Here is a 16673-nt window from a genome sequence, read left to right as displayed (position 1 = left end):
ATAATTGCTTGTATACTCTAACCAATGATTAATACATTTGAATTCATCAAAATTTAGAACTTTAATTCACAAAACACATTGTAAACATGGTGAAGATTATCTACACATGAGGAGAAACTGTTACATATATAACAGATAAAATACTGAAATCTAGAATATATTTTTAAAAGCTCCAACAAATAAATATGAAAAAAGATAACTCAGTTAAAAAATGGGAAAAGAATTCACAAAAGAGGAAATACAGATAGCAAATGAACACTGTTTTAAAAAAGATTCTTAATCTTCTTAGCAGTCAGAGGCATGCAAATTAATGAGGAACACATGAGAAAAGGTTTTTTACTCCTCAGTTTGGTGATATTGCTGTGAGACTGGAAAGAACTAGGAACTCATACATTGCTGGTGAGTGTGATGTGATATGTACACTCTGAAAAGCATTTTGGCAGTCAGTATCCACTAAAATGTAAAAGGTACAGACCCTGTGTACCAATAGTTTGCTCAATATACCCATACTGTGGTATACTTCACACAGTATACCCATTAAAAAATGCACTCATATAGTGTGTAAGTTAGGTATATGCAGGAATGTTTATTTCAGCATTCATGTCATAGTAAAACATTAACATAATCTAAATACCCAGTAATGTTTAAGGAATAGCTAAATAAAGTATGCTGTGCTGCAGTTAAAACAAATGAACTAAATCTATATGACCTGTATGGATTACCATCTAATTTTAAGGCTAAGAATAAGCAAATAGTGTATAACTATTTTAAACACACACAAAAACATTATTTTCTATGGGAACATGTATTTACATATATACCAAAAAAGTCTGGAAAGCTATATGATTACGTAAGTTTACCTCATTCCCTAGATTTGGAAGGTTTTACACCAAACTAGTTTTTCTGGGGCAAGTGCTAGAAATACGTGCATTGTAAAAGAATTACAGGGAACTTCAGCCTTAACTGTCACATTCTGTTTTACAAAGAATGTGTTCATGTATTTTATTTGGATAAGTGTGTTTGAATTACAGTATTGTTATGCCAAACAGCAGCCAAAAAAGTGTAATCATACATGTGTTCTTTTTCTAGAAGCCTATTAGTAATGGTCTTCCTCCAACACCTAAAGTGCATGTAAGTACTAAATATGAAATAGGCTAAGTTTCAAGCTAAGTACAGTGACAGTCACTTGTATGTGTTATCTTTACTTAGGTTTTTTTTTGTTTTTTTTTTTTGTCTCTTTGAAAGAACCGTCATTATTACTTAAAAAAAAACCTCTAAGATTGCTAATTGAAATATTATTTGATTACATCTAAAAAGTAGCTTTTCAGAATAAAATTATAATAAATTATGCATTTTAAAGCTCCTTGATTCCAAAATGTATCTGTATCTTATTTGCAGCTGTTTTTGAAGAAATGGGAAAAAGGCCTTTGGTCATACTTGAAGTATAAAATGTAGAGAGGACATTTTTTCTGACATTTTTTCAATTGTGAAAAAGAATTTTTTTTTTTTTTTTTTAGACATAGTCTTGCTCTTTCACTAGACTGGAGTGCAGTGGCACTATCATGGCTCACTGAAACCTTGACTTCCAAGGCTCAAGCAACCCTTCCACTTCAGCATCCTTAGTAGCTGGGACCACAGGCATGTGCCACCATGCCTGGCTAACTTTTGTATTTTTCAAAGAGATGGGGTTTTGCCATGTTTCCCAGGCTGATCTCAAACAATCCACCCATCTTAGCCTCCCAAAGTGCTAGGATTACAGGAGTGAGCCGCCTCACCCAGCCAATTATCAAGAACACAGAATTTTAAAATGAAAAGGAGCAATGAGGGGCCGGGCGCGGTGGCTCACGCCTGTAATCCCAGCACTTTGGGAGGCCGAGGCGGGTGGATCACGAGGTCAAGAGATCGAGACCATCCTGGTCGACATGGTGAAACCCCGTCTCTACTAAAAATACAAAAAATTAGCTGGGCATGGTGGCTCGTGCCTGTAATCCCAGCTACTCAGGAGGCTGAGGCAGGAGAATTGCCTGAACCCAGGAGGCGGAGGTTGCAGTGAGCCAAGATCATGCCATTGCACTCCAGCCTGGGTAACAAGAGCGAAACTCCGTCTAAAAAAAAAAAGAAAAGAGAGAAAGAAAAGGAGCAATGAAGGACCATCTGGCCCAAGCCTCTTGTTTGGTCCAGGAGTAAAACTGAGACCCAGGGAACATAGTCACCAAGATCACAAAACTCCACTCAACTCTAGCCATAATTTAGATGTCCTGTCTTATAATCTGGCTTGTTTTAGAGTTTTGTTATTAAATTAGACCCTGCTGTCTTTCTTTCTTTCTTTCTCTCTTTCTGACTTATTTTTTTAATTGACAAGTAAAAATCATACATATTTTTGGTATACAACATGATTTTGTGGTGTATGAATATGTTATAGAATGGCTGAATCAAGCTATTTAACATATACAATAACTCACCTTTTTTTGTATGTAGCAAAAGCACTTAAAATCTACTGGTAGTAATTTTCAAATATGTGATATAGTGTTACTTACTATAGTCACCATGATGTACAGTATACCACTTGAATTTACTCCTCCTAACTGAAGTTTTATGTCTTTTGACCAACGTCTCCTCAACCCCTCATCCCCCAGCTTCTGGTAACCACCATTTTACTCTGTATGGTGGTTTCTATGAGTTCAACTTTTTTAGTTACATATAAATGAGATTTTATATATATAGATGTATATAAAATGTATCATTTGTCTTTCTGTGCCTGGTTTATTTCATATAGCAAGATATCCTCAGTTGTCAAAAAATGATAGGGTTTTCTTCTTTTTTAAGGCTGAATAGTATTCCATAGTGAATATATTCAGTTGTTCCTCAGTACCCATAGGGAATTGGTTCCAGCACCCCTCTGGGGATACCAGGAATGCTCAAGTCCCTCATATAAAATGGTATAGTATTTGTATATAACCTACATGCATCCTCTTATACCCTTTAAATCATCTCTAAATTACTTATGATGCCTAATAAAATGTAAATAATTGTTATTCTGTATCATTTAGGGAATAGTGACAAGAAAAAAAAGTCTGTACATGTTCAGTACAGACATAAGCATCCTTCCCCACCTCCCTCCCAAATATTTTCAGAGTTTGGTTAAATCTGTGTGCAGATCCACAGATAACAGAGGGCTGACTCTATCCCAGTTTTTTTGAATCCATTCATCCAGTAATAGACACTTAGGTTGAGTTCATATCTTGGCTTTTGCAAATAATGCTGCAACAAACATGGTAGTGCAGATATCTTTTTGGCATACTCATTTCATTTCTTTTTTTTTTAGATGAAGTCTCATCCTGTTGTGCAGGCTGGCATTACAGGCATGTGTCACTACACCCAGCTAATATTCTTTGTAATTTTAGTGGAGACAGGCTTTCACCATCTTAGACAGGCTGGTCCTAAACTCCTGACCTCAGGTGATCTGGCCACCTTGGCCTCCCAAAGTGCTGGGATTACAGGTGGGAGCCACCATGCCGAGCTTCATTTCTTTTTGATACAGACCCAGTAATGGTATTGCTGGATCATATGGTCATATTGCTGTTTTTCTTAGGCTTAAAATTGTATTAAGTTAATGTAATTTTAGTTTGTAGATAGGACTGCACTTCCTTTGCTACAAGTCTATCATCTAAAAGCTTAGGTAGCACTGGTTTAGAAGATGTCTATAGTTTTTCTAGTTTTTTACCTGCCAGCTCTACTTTTTAGCCTTTTTTTCCTTTTTTTTTTTTTTTTTTTTTTGACAGTCTCACTCTGTCACCCAGGCTAGAGTGCAGTGACACTATCTCAGCTCATTGCAACCTCCATTTCCTAGGTTCAAATGATTGTCCTGCCTCAGCCTCCCAAGCAGCTGGGATTACAGGTATGCGCTACCATGTCTGGCTAATTTTTGTACCTTTAGTAGAGATGGAGTTTTACCATGTTGGCCAGGCAGGTCTTGAACTCCTGGCCTGAAGTGATCTGCCTGCCTCAGCCTCCTAAAGTGTTGGGATTATAGGTGTAAACCACCACAGCTGGCCTTTTTTTTTTGGAGACAGAATCTCATTCAGTCACCCAAACTGGAGTGCAGTGGTGCCATCTTAGGTCACTGTAATCTCCGCCTCCCAGGCTCAAGTGATTCCTACCTCAGCCCCCCGAGTTACTGGGACCACAGGTGCCTGCCACCACGCCTGACTAATTTTTTTGTGTTTTTATAGAAACAGATTTTACAATATTGGCCAGGCTGGTCTTGAACTCCTAGCTTCAGGTAGTGTACCCACCTCAGCCTCCCAAACTGCTGGGATTACAGGTGTGAGCCACCATGCCCAGCCCTTTTTTACCTTAAATTCTATTTGTGATTAGTACAGAGTATACTTTATAATCTATGTGTTATAAGTATATACACTTTATATTTGTAATTTATATCGTACTTAAATATTTTGAAATAATTTTCCATATTAATTTATACAGTATACTTTATATTATATAGCATATATATTATAGCAGATAAATATATATACAATAGGGCAAAATTTCCCACTTGACGATAAGACAAAACACTTACCTCAGGTTTGCAGCTTGACAGGGAAAAGCTATCTGTGAATGCCAGATAGACTCCAACTATACAAATCCGCTTAATATTCGGAACTGGCTTGATTGTTTTGTTCTTGATTTTGTCATTTAAGTTTCTAGGGGTTAGCAGTACCTCAACATACAAATTTCCATAGCTATCTTAAAAGGTCGTTATTAACATTATTTAAATGATACAGTTTCTGCCCTACATCATCAAAGCATGTTTCTGTTGGTCTACTACTACCTGATGGTATCGCCAAGCTAAATTGTTCTTTTCTGGTAATAAAATCTTTAAAAATATATTGGTTGGTAGATTTCTGTCGTTAAAAGGGAATTTTAAGGCCCATGTTTTAATTATGTTAATATTTTTAATCCATTATTGTCAACTAGTGATGTGATCTCTCAGCACGTTACCTCCTTGTTTGTGAGGAAGATACTCCTTCTGTAAAATGATGCACAAATGCTGTTCTTTTAATTTAGGCCAACATGGCAAATACTGAAATTTTCTCTGACCAAAAATATTTTCATACTGTTTTTCCCTCCAGTTGTCAGTAGTAAAAGTGACTACATGAGTCAACATTTTTGTACCTTGAGTATTTAAAAAGATAATTTCAGAATTAACATTTTACTCTTTGACAACATAATATGAAGTTCAGATGAGTGATATATTTCATTATAATCTGAAAAGTTTGTAAATGGACTTGATAAGTAATATTATTATCAAAGAGTTAAGCTTTTTAATGAATCTTACCAGGGAAAATAATCAGATTGCTCAATTGAAAAAAATAAAAAATAAAGTCTATATGTTTTGAGGTTGAAGCACATATATGAATTTCAAGTCAGTCATACCTGTTTCACTTTGTAATGTGAAATTCAATTTCTGTCGATAGTCTCTCACATTTAAATCATAATTACACTTTATATATTAAAGACTTACTTGTCACTGTTTCATATTGGTTATTCTTTGTTTCCCTAGATGGGTGCATGTTTTTCAAAAGTTTTTAATGGGTGTCCCTTGAAAATTCACTGTGCATCATCATGGATAAACCCAGATACAAGAGGTAGTACTGTATGTTTTTATCTGTTATCTTCCTAATTTTTTAAAACTGGGGCCATGAAAGCTTTCGTGATTTGATTTATTTTCTGAATATCTTTCTGGGGAAAAAAAAAGTCTTGTTTTTGTTTTTGTTTTTTTAATTTTAAGGTAAATAAGTTTCTCTGTGCTGTTATCAGTGTTTGAGGTGACACATGACACTAAAATTTCACTATATAGTTACCATATCAGTATAGTGAAGCCAAATATTCTATGCCACCCTAGTTTCCTCCAGAAATATTTCTGCTGCTGCTGCACAATAGTCTGGTATCTTTTTTTATTTTTAGAGAAAGGGTCCTGCTCTGACACCCAGGCTAGAGTGCAGTGGCTCACTATAGTGATCATGGCTCACTATAACCTCAAACTTCTGGCCTCAGGCAATCCTCCTGCCTCAGCCTCCCAAGTAGCTAGGACTACAGGCACATACCACCATTCCTGGCTGGTTTTGGTTTTGTTTTTTAATTTTTTATAAAGGTGGGATCTCTCTCTGTGTTGCCCAGGCTGGTCTCAAACTCCTGGGCGCAAGCAATTGTCCTGCCTCAGCCTCCGAAAGTACTGAGATTACAGACATGAGCCACTGGCCAATAGCTTCATTTTTGTCAAAACAGCCATTATTGAAGGAATTTAGCTACTGAGGATCCAGGGTTTAATGACCACTTTCAAGGATCTCTGACCTTAAAAGGAGCCATATGGGCCGGGCGCGGTAGCTCAAGCCTGTAATCCCAGCACTTTGGGAGGCCAAGGCGGGTGGATCACGAGGTCAAGAGATCGAGACCATCCTGATCAACATGGTGAAACCCCGTCTCTACTAAAAATACAAAAAATTAGCTGGGCATGGTGGCATGTGTCTGTAATCCCAGCTACTCAGGAGGCTGAGGCAGGAGAATTGCCTGAACCCAGGAGGCGGAGGTTGCGGTGAGCCGAGATCGCGCCATTGCACTCCAGCCTGGGTAACAAGAGCAAAACTCCGTCTCAAAAAAAAAAAAAAGGAGCCATAATTAGAATAGTTATCTTTAGGCACCAACTAAGAACTGTGTCCTCTCACTGTGTATATGAATCTTCATAGCTGTCTGTCTATATAAGATACACATAGAACATTTAAACATGAACATTTTTATATACACGAATTCTTACTAAATCTGAGTACTTTTATGTCATAGGCAAGGAAACTGGCATTCAGAGAAGTTCATTGTTGGTAGCCAATTGGTGGTAGAAAGGGTTAGTTTCAATCCAGTACCGTCTGACCACAAATCTTATGCCATGAATCTGCCAGTACAAATCTTAAATGCTGGGCACTTTAGGAATGCTCTTAGCATTCTATACTGTTCTCAACACACTTCAGTTTAATCTAGAAAAGTTCTTGACCTGTTACTCTGTATTATCATAAAAACAGACAGGGCTGTTGAAAAAGAAAACTTGTTCTTCAGGTTGCCTGCTTGGATCTCTTTGAAGTGTTCTTTGCTTTCTTTCCTGTTCTAAAGCCTTTTTAATAAATTTCCACTCCTGCTTTTGCTCTTCGGGAAAAAAAAAAAGATTGGACTGGACCATGGCCATGCTTCTCATATCTTTTAGAAGATATTGAGTACCCTAGCAGGTATCCAAGTTTGAGTTAACTTTTTAATAGACAGTGGTCAGATTCTGGGTTATTTTTATAGTGCTATAGTGTAGCTCTGAAAAAAATATTCTGTGGAAATAATTAGAATCTGTATCAGCTACTCTCGATTTATATTCTGTATGTAAGTTGCACGTGATCCTCTCTTAAGGGGGTTTTAGAAAATGGAGCTGCGGATTCTTTGCCAGTTCTTAGCACTCTCTGATGAGTGAAGAATCTACCATGCCCCTCTTCAGAACCTACCTTACATAAAAATTCTCTTCACTGCTTTGAAGCTAATGTTTACATATAATTCAGTTTATGGGTCTAAAGTGTCTAACCTCTTCTTTATATTCACTGCTTAAAATCATGGTAATTCTTATATTATACGTTAATACATATTTACAGAAGTTTAGATTATAGAAATCCTATTTTAAAATATTTTATTTACCAAAATCAGTCAGTGAATTACATTTATTTCAGATCAGTACTTGATCTTTGGTGCTGAAGAAGGGATTTATACCCTGAATCTTAATGAACTTCATGAAACATCAATGGAACAGGTATGTTATTTTGTACATTCTCTTTTTTATTATTTTCAAGTTACTGTAAGTACACATTAGACCAGAAATAAGATTCAGTTTCGTGATTTGCTGCTGCTTTTATTTTTTTTTTTTCTTATGAGACCGAGTCTTACTCTGTTGCCCAGGCTGGAGTGCAGTGGTGTTATCTCAGCTCACTGCAAGCTCTGCTTCCAGGTTCAAGCAATTTTTGTGTCTCAGCCTCCCAAGTAGCTGGGATTACAGGTATGCACCACCACCACGCCTGGCTAATTTTTGTGTTTTTAGTAGAGATGGGGTTTCACCATGTTTGCCAGGCTGGTCTAGAACTCCTGATCTCAGATGATCTGCCTGCCTTGGCCTCCCGTAGTGCTGGGATTAAAGACGTGAGCTACCATGCCTGGCTAATTTTTGTGTTTTTAGTAAAGACAGGGTTTCACCATGTTGCTTAGGCTGGTCTCAAACTCTTGGCCTCAAGTGCTGGGATTACAGGTATGAGCCACCCCACCCTGGCCTCTTTTATTCTTAAAACGTTCATCATGTTGGGCACAGTGGCTCATGCCTGTAATTCCAACACTTTGGGAGGCCAAGGCAGGCATATCACCTGAGGTCAGGAGATTGAGACCAGCCTGGCCAACATGGTGAAACCCTGTCTCTACTAAAAATAGAAAAATTAGCTGGGCGTAGTGGCATGTGCCTGTAGTCCCAGCTGCTCGGAAGGCTTATACAGGAGAATCACTTGAATCCAGGAGAAGGGTACAGTGAGCCAAGATCATCCCATTGCACTCTAGCCTGGGCAACAAGAGTGAAACTCTGTCTCAAAAAAAAAAAAAAGAAAGAGAAAAAACAAAACCTTCATGAAGCATATTCAAATTACCAGATACTGAAGACATATTCACAGGCCTAATCCATACCCTTGAGAAGCTCATGATCTAATAGGGAAAACAGACATATAAACCAGTAACTACAACACGTGGGATTAGATGTCTTATTAGGAATTGAGTATAAGACATTGGCCACAGTGGTGGATGTCACCAGCACCTCCTGTGAGGATATGAGAAAGAGGGGCATTTGAGATGGACCTTAAATGACAAATAGAAGTTTGTCACACAGACAGGATAAGCATGACGGCATCGAGATGTGAAATAGCATGGCAAGTATAGGAACCGTGAACAGTTTTATTGAGATATAATTCACATACCATACAATTCACCCATTTAAAGTGTGCAATCGAGTGGTTTTTAGTATGTTCACAGGATTGTGCATCTATTACCACTATCAATTTTAGGACATTTCATCATCTTCGAAAGAACCTCCATAATCATTAGTGGTCATTCCGCATTTCTCTCCTCTTCTCCCACAGTATGGGGATGTTTTTGAGTGTCACAATGAGTGAGGGAAGTTTTTGCCATTTAGTAACCAGGAGTCAGGAACATGAAACAACCTGCAAACTCATAATGATGATGCTATTAATAGCTAGTATACTTATATAAAGCTTACTGTGTGTCAGGCACTGTTTTTAAATGCTTAACCTATGTTATTTAGTCTTCGTGAAACCTCTCAGAGGTAGACACCATTGTTACTCTCATTTCGCAGTTGAGAAAACTAAAGCTCAGAAGGGATTAGTAGCTTGCCAAAGATTCCACAGCTATTCAGTGGCTGGACTGGGATATGAACCTAGACAAGCTAGCTCCAGATTCCATGCCCTTAACTACTTCACCATATTCTCTCTCCCAGTTTTATGGTTCCTGTAGAGAAATGCTGGACCTGGAGAAAGATCAAAGATCTAGAATTGGCCTAATTGAATGACCAATTCAACATGGAGGTTGAGGAGAGGTCTAGGTTAACTTCCAGTTTTCCACTTGAGTGACTGGGTGCATGACAGTAACAGAAAGGTGGAGTGTAGTATACTGAAGGATATGTTGATTTGAAGAGAATGGTAAATACATTCACTTTGGTCATACTGAGTTTGGAATGCCTTCAGGATGTGTGACTAATTCTCTTTTATCAATATAAATGGATTACAAAGCTGGGTGTGGTGGCTCATGCCTGTAATCCTAGCACTTTGGGAGGCTGAGGCAGGTGGGTCACCTGAGGTCAGGAGTTCAACCTCACCTGAGGTCAGCCTGGCCAATAAGAGAAACCCCGTCTCTACTGAAAATACAAAAATTAGCTGGGCATAGCTGTGTGCACCTGAAGTCCTCACTACTTGGAAGGCTGAGACAGGAGAATCGCTTGAACTCAGATGGCAGAGGTTGCACTGAGCTGAGAGTGTGCCACTGCCCTCCAGCCTGGGTGGTGGAGCAAGACTCCATCTTAAAAAAAAAATAAAAATAAATTGATAACAAATAAAATGGGAAGAAAAATCTGTAAGTAATGATTTATTCGTGACTAAACATTTTTACCTTCACATTTTTAAATCAGATTTTCTAACAAGATCCTAAACTGCTTGATACACTGTAAATCTTTTAGTGTGGAAATGGTATACAGTGAAATGGCTGAAAAATGCCTAAGAACAGGGAAAGGGAGGAAAAGGATCTTGTAATCATAATAATTAGTAAATAAATAATTCAAAGTTAGTAACATTTTTCTTGGGTATAATGAGATAACCAAAAATAATATTGGTAACAATATTAATTGTAAAGCATAAGACCAACTTTATGCATAGGTGAAGTAAGCATTTATCAACCTAATTTGAAGAAGAAATTTGAAGAATTTGTTGCTGTTTTTGAGACAGGGTTTTATTCTGTCACCCAGGATGGAGGGCAGTGGTGTGAACACAGCCCACGGCAGCCTTGACCTCCTGGGCTCAAGTGATTTTCCCACCTCAGCATCCTCAGTAGCTGGGACTACAGGCACATCCACAATGCCCAGCTAATTTTTTGGTATTTTGTAGAGACTGAAATTTCACTTTGTTGCGCAGGCTGGTCTTGAACTTCAGGACTCAATCATTCCTTCTGCCTTAGCCACCCCAAGTGCTGGGATTACAGGTGTTAGCCACCAGGCCTGGCCAGGACTCTTTAAGAGAAGGCACCCATCAACCACACATAGCCCCAGTCTGTAATTACCTTCTTAGTTGCTTTAGCATTTGAAATTACATTACTAGAGTAATTTTTTTGAAACATTGCCCTTTAAAGGAAGCATTTTTTTCTATAAGAGTAAAGAATTAGTATATGTGGAGCCTGATGTTTTCATCTTACTATGAAATTGATGATTAGGTTGATTTTCTCTAGACTTGGGGAAAGAAACAGTGGCATGAGCCTACTAGACAGAGGAAGATTCTGAAAGGTGAGAAGATGACACAAAGCAGGGTCCTGATTTAAAATTTTTATCTGCCTTTATTATTTATAACTAACATTTATTCAGTACTCTGTGTGTGTTACTCTTCTAAGTGCTTTACAAGAAATATTTTGTTTAATTACCATACAGCCCTATGAGATACAGATACTCTGTTTTATAGGTAAGAACACTTGAGACAGAGATTCAGTAAATTACCCAAGACTGCACAAAGTCATTGATAAAACAGTTTATGAGTCAAGGCAGAATATAGAAGCTACTACCCTTTTTAACTGATATATTTTTTTAAATTAAACTGATTATTTCACCTAGAACCTAACTTGCTAATGGAAGAAATCATTGAAAATCTAGTAAAGCTTTAGAGTTTTAAAAGTTGTTAAAAATGAAAATTCAAAATGAAATCCAGCACTTTTCAAAATAAAACTATACATAAATACCTTTTCATTGTCCCTATGTTGAAAATAGGAAAAGAATTTGTGTCTTGTCCTGCTACTTTATGTATGTTTATATTAAATAAGCAAACCCACTTATATTTGCAAATATATAATTTCATAATAAGCCATAGCTGTGGTATTGATAAATAATTTTTAAGTGGATATTTGTATGAAAAGTAACCGAGTTCAACACTTGAATTAAATAAAAATCTGTTTCTTGCTAGTTTGATAACATGTACTGATATGTGGCCTGGAATAAGTCATTGCCCCTTCTCTGCCTGATTTTTTCGTATAGCCAGTGAAGCCCCAATTTTGTTGTGAATTTTTTGTGAAAAGCAGAAAGTAGGAAATGGATGTTGATATCTTCTCTATCTGTGGCACAGGTATAGGCATATTTTACAAATTAAAAAACTGTATTGGCAATGCCACATCTTGTTTGTTTGGAGAAATTGGGTACTTTATGTAAGTACATTTTCCCAGTAAATGAAATAAAATTTTTATTAAGATGTTACTTTGTTTCTCCTCCCTTTTTTTTTTTTTTTTTTTTTTTTTTTTTTTTTTTTTTTTTTTTTTTTTTTTTGAGACTGAGTTTGCTCTTGTTACCCAGGCTGGAGTGCAATGGCGCGATCTCAGCTCACCGCAACCTCCGCCTCCTGGGTTCAGGCAATTCTCCTGCCTCAGCCTCCTGAGTAGCTGGGATTACAGCCACGTGCCACCATGCCCAGCTGATTTTTTGTATTTTAGTAGAGACGGGGTTTCACCATGTTGACCAGGATGGTCTCGATCTGTTGACCTCGTGATCCACCCGCCTTGGCCTCCCAAAGTGCTGGGATTACAGGCTTGAGCCACCGTGTTTCTCCTCCCTTTTATTATTACCTTTCCTCTTTTAGTTACTCAGTCCGATTATTATTACAGTGTTTCCATAATGTCCTTAGAGGCCTTGATGTGTTTCCTCACTCATCCCTGTATTGTCTATATTCCCTTCTCTCGTCTCAGTTGGTTTGGGAGTAATTCGTCGTAGGAATTGCCAGAGCAAACCCAGCAACAAAGGTTGTTAAATTGGGATGCTTAATAATGTGCATCAGTGACTCTCAAACTTCAGTACGCCTCAGAATTACTTGGCATTCTGGTTATACCATAGATTCCTGGGTGCTCCTTCAGAACTTCTTGCTTCAGTAGGTCTGGGTTGAGGTCCAAGAATTTACATTTCTGCCATTTGCCCAGGTGTTGCTGATGCTGCTGGTCCAAGGACCACTTTAAAAACCACTGATACGCATAATGAAATATCTTAATGAGAGTAGTTTTTTTTTTCTTTAATACATAGATTGTGTTCCATGAAATTCCCTTTTCTTTGCCATAAATTGTGACCACTTTCAGGCTTCCAGAGATGCCTCTCACTTCTTATGGTACTAAATTTTAGTAATGAATTTCATATATATTTATATCTCCTTTATGTTTATGAGTTTTCATCATACTCTGTGTCAGCCTTTTTTTTTCCCTCCATACCTAGTATCCTGTGTTTCTGTATCCTGTGTTCCACTACACCATGATCCTTTTTTTCTGTATCATATACTCTAGAAGCCATGTATTGCAAATTATGCCTAGATAGGTATGTTTTGGGAGAAGTAGACAGGAGAGTCTTAATTATTCAACCCTAGAACCAAAATAAAAGAATAGATGTTATTTGAAAATGTTCTTATTCCCTGCATAGTTTGGGGTTACATAGCACTTAATTATAAGGGAGACTTGAGCTGATTATATCATGTTTAGGCTAAAATTACATTGCTACTTTATTTTTTCTCTCATATAAATATATATATATATGTATATCATCGTTTTGACTCCTTGATAAAGTTAATTTCTGTTGAAAATAACTTACTTTTTAAAGAACTGACCTACAGATATGACAGCTTACATGATTACTGTATACAGATTTATGTTGCTATTATGTATTATTCTTTGTAAATTTTGTGCCTTTTTTTAAATCAGCTATTCCCTCGAAGGTGTACGTGGTTGTATGTAATGAACAATTGCTTGCTATCAATATCTGGTAAGTATTTTAGTATTTAAATACCTTACAATTGTTACTATTTGTTATTAGCTTTTATGTCAAATTTGTTTTTCTTTATAGGTAAAGCTTCTCAGCTTTATTCCCATAATTTACCAGGGCTTTTTGATTATGCAAGACAAATGCAAAAGTTACCTGTTGCTATTCCAGCACACAAACTCCCCGACAGAATACTGCCAAGGTAAGGTATATCCTTAGAGGCAACAGGATGTTAACAGTTCATTCTCATGAATACTATGCTACAGAAAGTGAAAGAGCACTCAGTTTGGGTTAATAGAAATCATGTGTGATGAAAAAAATAATACATAATATATTTTAACAAGTGCTTATTGATAACACTCTTGTTCTAAAATTTTTCTGCTTTACACTTTGAAATTACATCAGACATTTTCTCTGAATTTTTAATTCTTAAAACTAGTTTTTTTCTTGTACTTTGCCATAATTTTACATTGCATATAGTGCCTTTGCTTTTGATATATGTATTTGTGTTAACTTTATAAAATTTTTCTCAAAGTAAAGTTTCTATACCTAGAAAATAAAAATGATTTATTGAAAAATGTTTTTGCAACCTGGCATGGTGGCTCACGCCTATAATCCCCATACTTGGAGAGGCTGAGGCAGGAAGATGGCTTGAGGGTAGGAATTCGAGACCAGACTGAGCAACATAGCAAGACCTCATCTCTACAAAAAATATTTTTTTAAAAATTAGCCAGACATGGTGCTTGAGCCTGCGGTTCCAGCTACTCAGGAGGCTGAAGTGGGAGCATCACTTGAGCCCTGGAGGTCAAGGCTTCAGTGAGCTGTGATCATGCCACTACACTTCAGCCTGGGCAACAAAGCAAGACTGTCTGTGTCTCAGTGTTTTTCATTAGAAGATAATTGGTTTTGAGGGGTTTTGCTTTTCTACATACAATAATTTTTTTATTATGCTCTGTTCTTTCATTGCTTATTATAATATTGGACCTCTTTATTGACTGAAAGATTTTCTAACTCCGGTATATATTGTATTTTATAAAGACTTTATAATATGACCATTGTTTTTTATAATATTTGTTGTAAGCAACTAACATAAAACCTTTATTTTTAAGTACCTTAACAATGTGCTGTTCTCTGTTGCTGAGTTTACAGTGTAGCTAAAATTTGCCCCTATGTATAAATAATCTTTTTAAAAATTAGCTTTTTTGATGAAAATTATATAAAAATATATAGGATGTTCTCTTTTCTTAAAATAGAGTATACAAATTTCTTTTTCTTTTTTTGAGACAGAGTCTCTCTCTGTGGCGCAGGCTGGAGTGCAGTGGTATGAACTCAGTTCACTGCAACCTCTACCTCCTGGGTTCAAGCAATTCTCCTGCCTCAGCCTCCTGAATATCTGGGATTACAGGTGCACACCATCACGCCCAGCTAATTTTTGTTGTTGTTGTTGTTGTTGTTGAATTTTTAGTAGAGACGGGGTTTCACCAGGTTGGTCAGGCTAGAGGGTGTACGAATTTCACTGTGATCATTTCACAATTACTCAAAGTTGGACTTGATTTATTATATTTTACTATAATATACACATAAAGTGCCCTTAAGGACTATATGACGCATTGACTTGGGTGCATTTACGTTTTGATATCTTTTATTAGAATAGAGACCTTTTTAGCATATTTGCTTTTAGCTTTGTTCAATTCTTTCAGATTTTACTGAATACACCAAATGTGTATGAAATGTCCCATGTTTAGATGAGGCAAAATTGAGTAAGATGTAGTTTCTTCCTTTAAGGAGTTTCCATATGGTATGATTTTGCCTATGCTGAAGATAGGTATTCATTGTGCCATATTATAATTCATTTTTAGTAAAGCATAAGCTTTGGAATTCAAGTAAAGTTGAATTTAAATCCTGGATCATTCACTTAGTAGATATGGGACCTGGGATAAATTATACAACCTCTCCCCATATATTCAGCTGTAGGGGTATTTGACCTCCAAGTTATTATTTCAGGGATTTTATTATAGTCAATCTTTAGTGTTTTTAGTAGTAACAGTCACAAATACGTCCTTCCCACTTTCTTCAGTTTCATTATCTAGTAATTACTGTAAAATCTCTTAATTTTCTCACTTATTGGCAGGAAACGTAAAACCCTTTTAGCATGATAATAGTTTATATATGTGTATTCATACCATTTCTTCTGCCATACAGTTAGCACAGCTTGAGCCTCTGCAGAGCATCTTGTTAATCTGACGATAAGGAGCCTCATGATTCTCATTCTGAAAATAGGTACTCACTGTACCATATTATAATCCATTTTTAGTAAAGCATAAGCTTTGGAATTCAAATGCAGTTGAATTTAAATCCTGGAACATTCACCTACTATGTATGGGACTTTGGATAAAATATACAACCTCTCCACATATATTCAGCTGTAAATGGAACCAGTGTACTGGTTTGAAAATGATAAATTGTATATATAAAGTACCTACCACAGCACCTAGTAAGCACTCAAAAAAAATAGACCTATTGACATCATTATCGGGCATGGTAAATTGAATTATGCCTTGTAGTATACCCTAAAATATCCTATCTTAACTACATTCAGACTATTAGTTAATTTAGAATTCCAGTTAATTGGGTGCTGGTAAAATAAGTTGTATTGCCTTTCATAAAACCATGACTAAAATAAAGGAAATATGTAGATTACTATGGAACATTAACTAAATTTTTGAACATTTCAATGTACTGCCCACAACTCTTATTTTGAAAAGTTTTTGACATCCTTAATTCTCAGCCATACTTAATAGTTGATTTTCGTTTGCATAGTAGTCATCCCTATGGTCTTTCGGAACTTGCAGTTAATCTTCCTGGGCTTTGACCAGTTCAGTGTTTTAACTCATACGTTAGCTTTGGGAGCCAGGAGACAAATTCACAAGTGTGGACAGGAACATTAAACTTTTTGCCAGCTGAAATCTATCAGAAACTTGGTTCAGATTTTTTTAAACTCTAAAAAGCACTTTGGTTCAAAGCAGATTCGTTGAGAGTGTGGGGAGTTTTTTGTTTTGTCTTG

General features: G+C 36.7%; 1 protein-coding gene across 6 annotated transcripts in view; it reads left to right on the top strand.

Moving 5' to 3' along the window:
• Positions 1 to 16673, top strand: part of MAP4K3 (mitogen-activated protein kinase kinase kinase kinase 3) — a 192138-nt gene that overhangs the window by 157091 nt on the left and 18374 nt on the right. For all 6 annotated transcript variants that reach the window (XM_003926787.4, XM_074396229.1, XM_074396227.1 and 3 more), the window contains 5 exons: positions 1090 to 1131; positions 5564 to 5648; positions 7755 to 7834; positions 13552 to 13612; positions 13694 to 13811. In XM_003926787.4, the coding sequence (XP_003926836.1) occupies positions 1090 to 1131; positions 5564 to 5648; positions 7755 to 7834; positions 13552 to 13612; positions 13694 to 13811 (386 nt within the window). The remainder of the gene's footprint in view (positions 1 to 1089; positions 1132 to 5563; positions 5649 to 7754; positions 7835 to 13551; positions 13613 to 13693; positions 13812 to 16673) is intronic.

The sequence above is a fragment of the Saimiri boliviensis genome, chromosome 1 (genome assembly GCF_048565385.1).
Source record: "Saimiri boliviensis isolate mSaiBol1 chromosome 1, mSaiBol1.pri, whole genome shotgun sequence".
In the NCBI taxonomy this organism is placed as follows: Eukaryota; Metazoa; Chordata; class Mammalia; order Primates; family Cebidae; genus Saimiri; species Saimiri boliviensis.
Note: the sequence above shows the minus strand (reverse complement) of the source record. Positions and strands in the feature narration are given on the sequence as shown.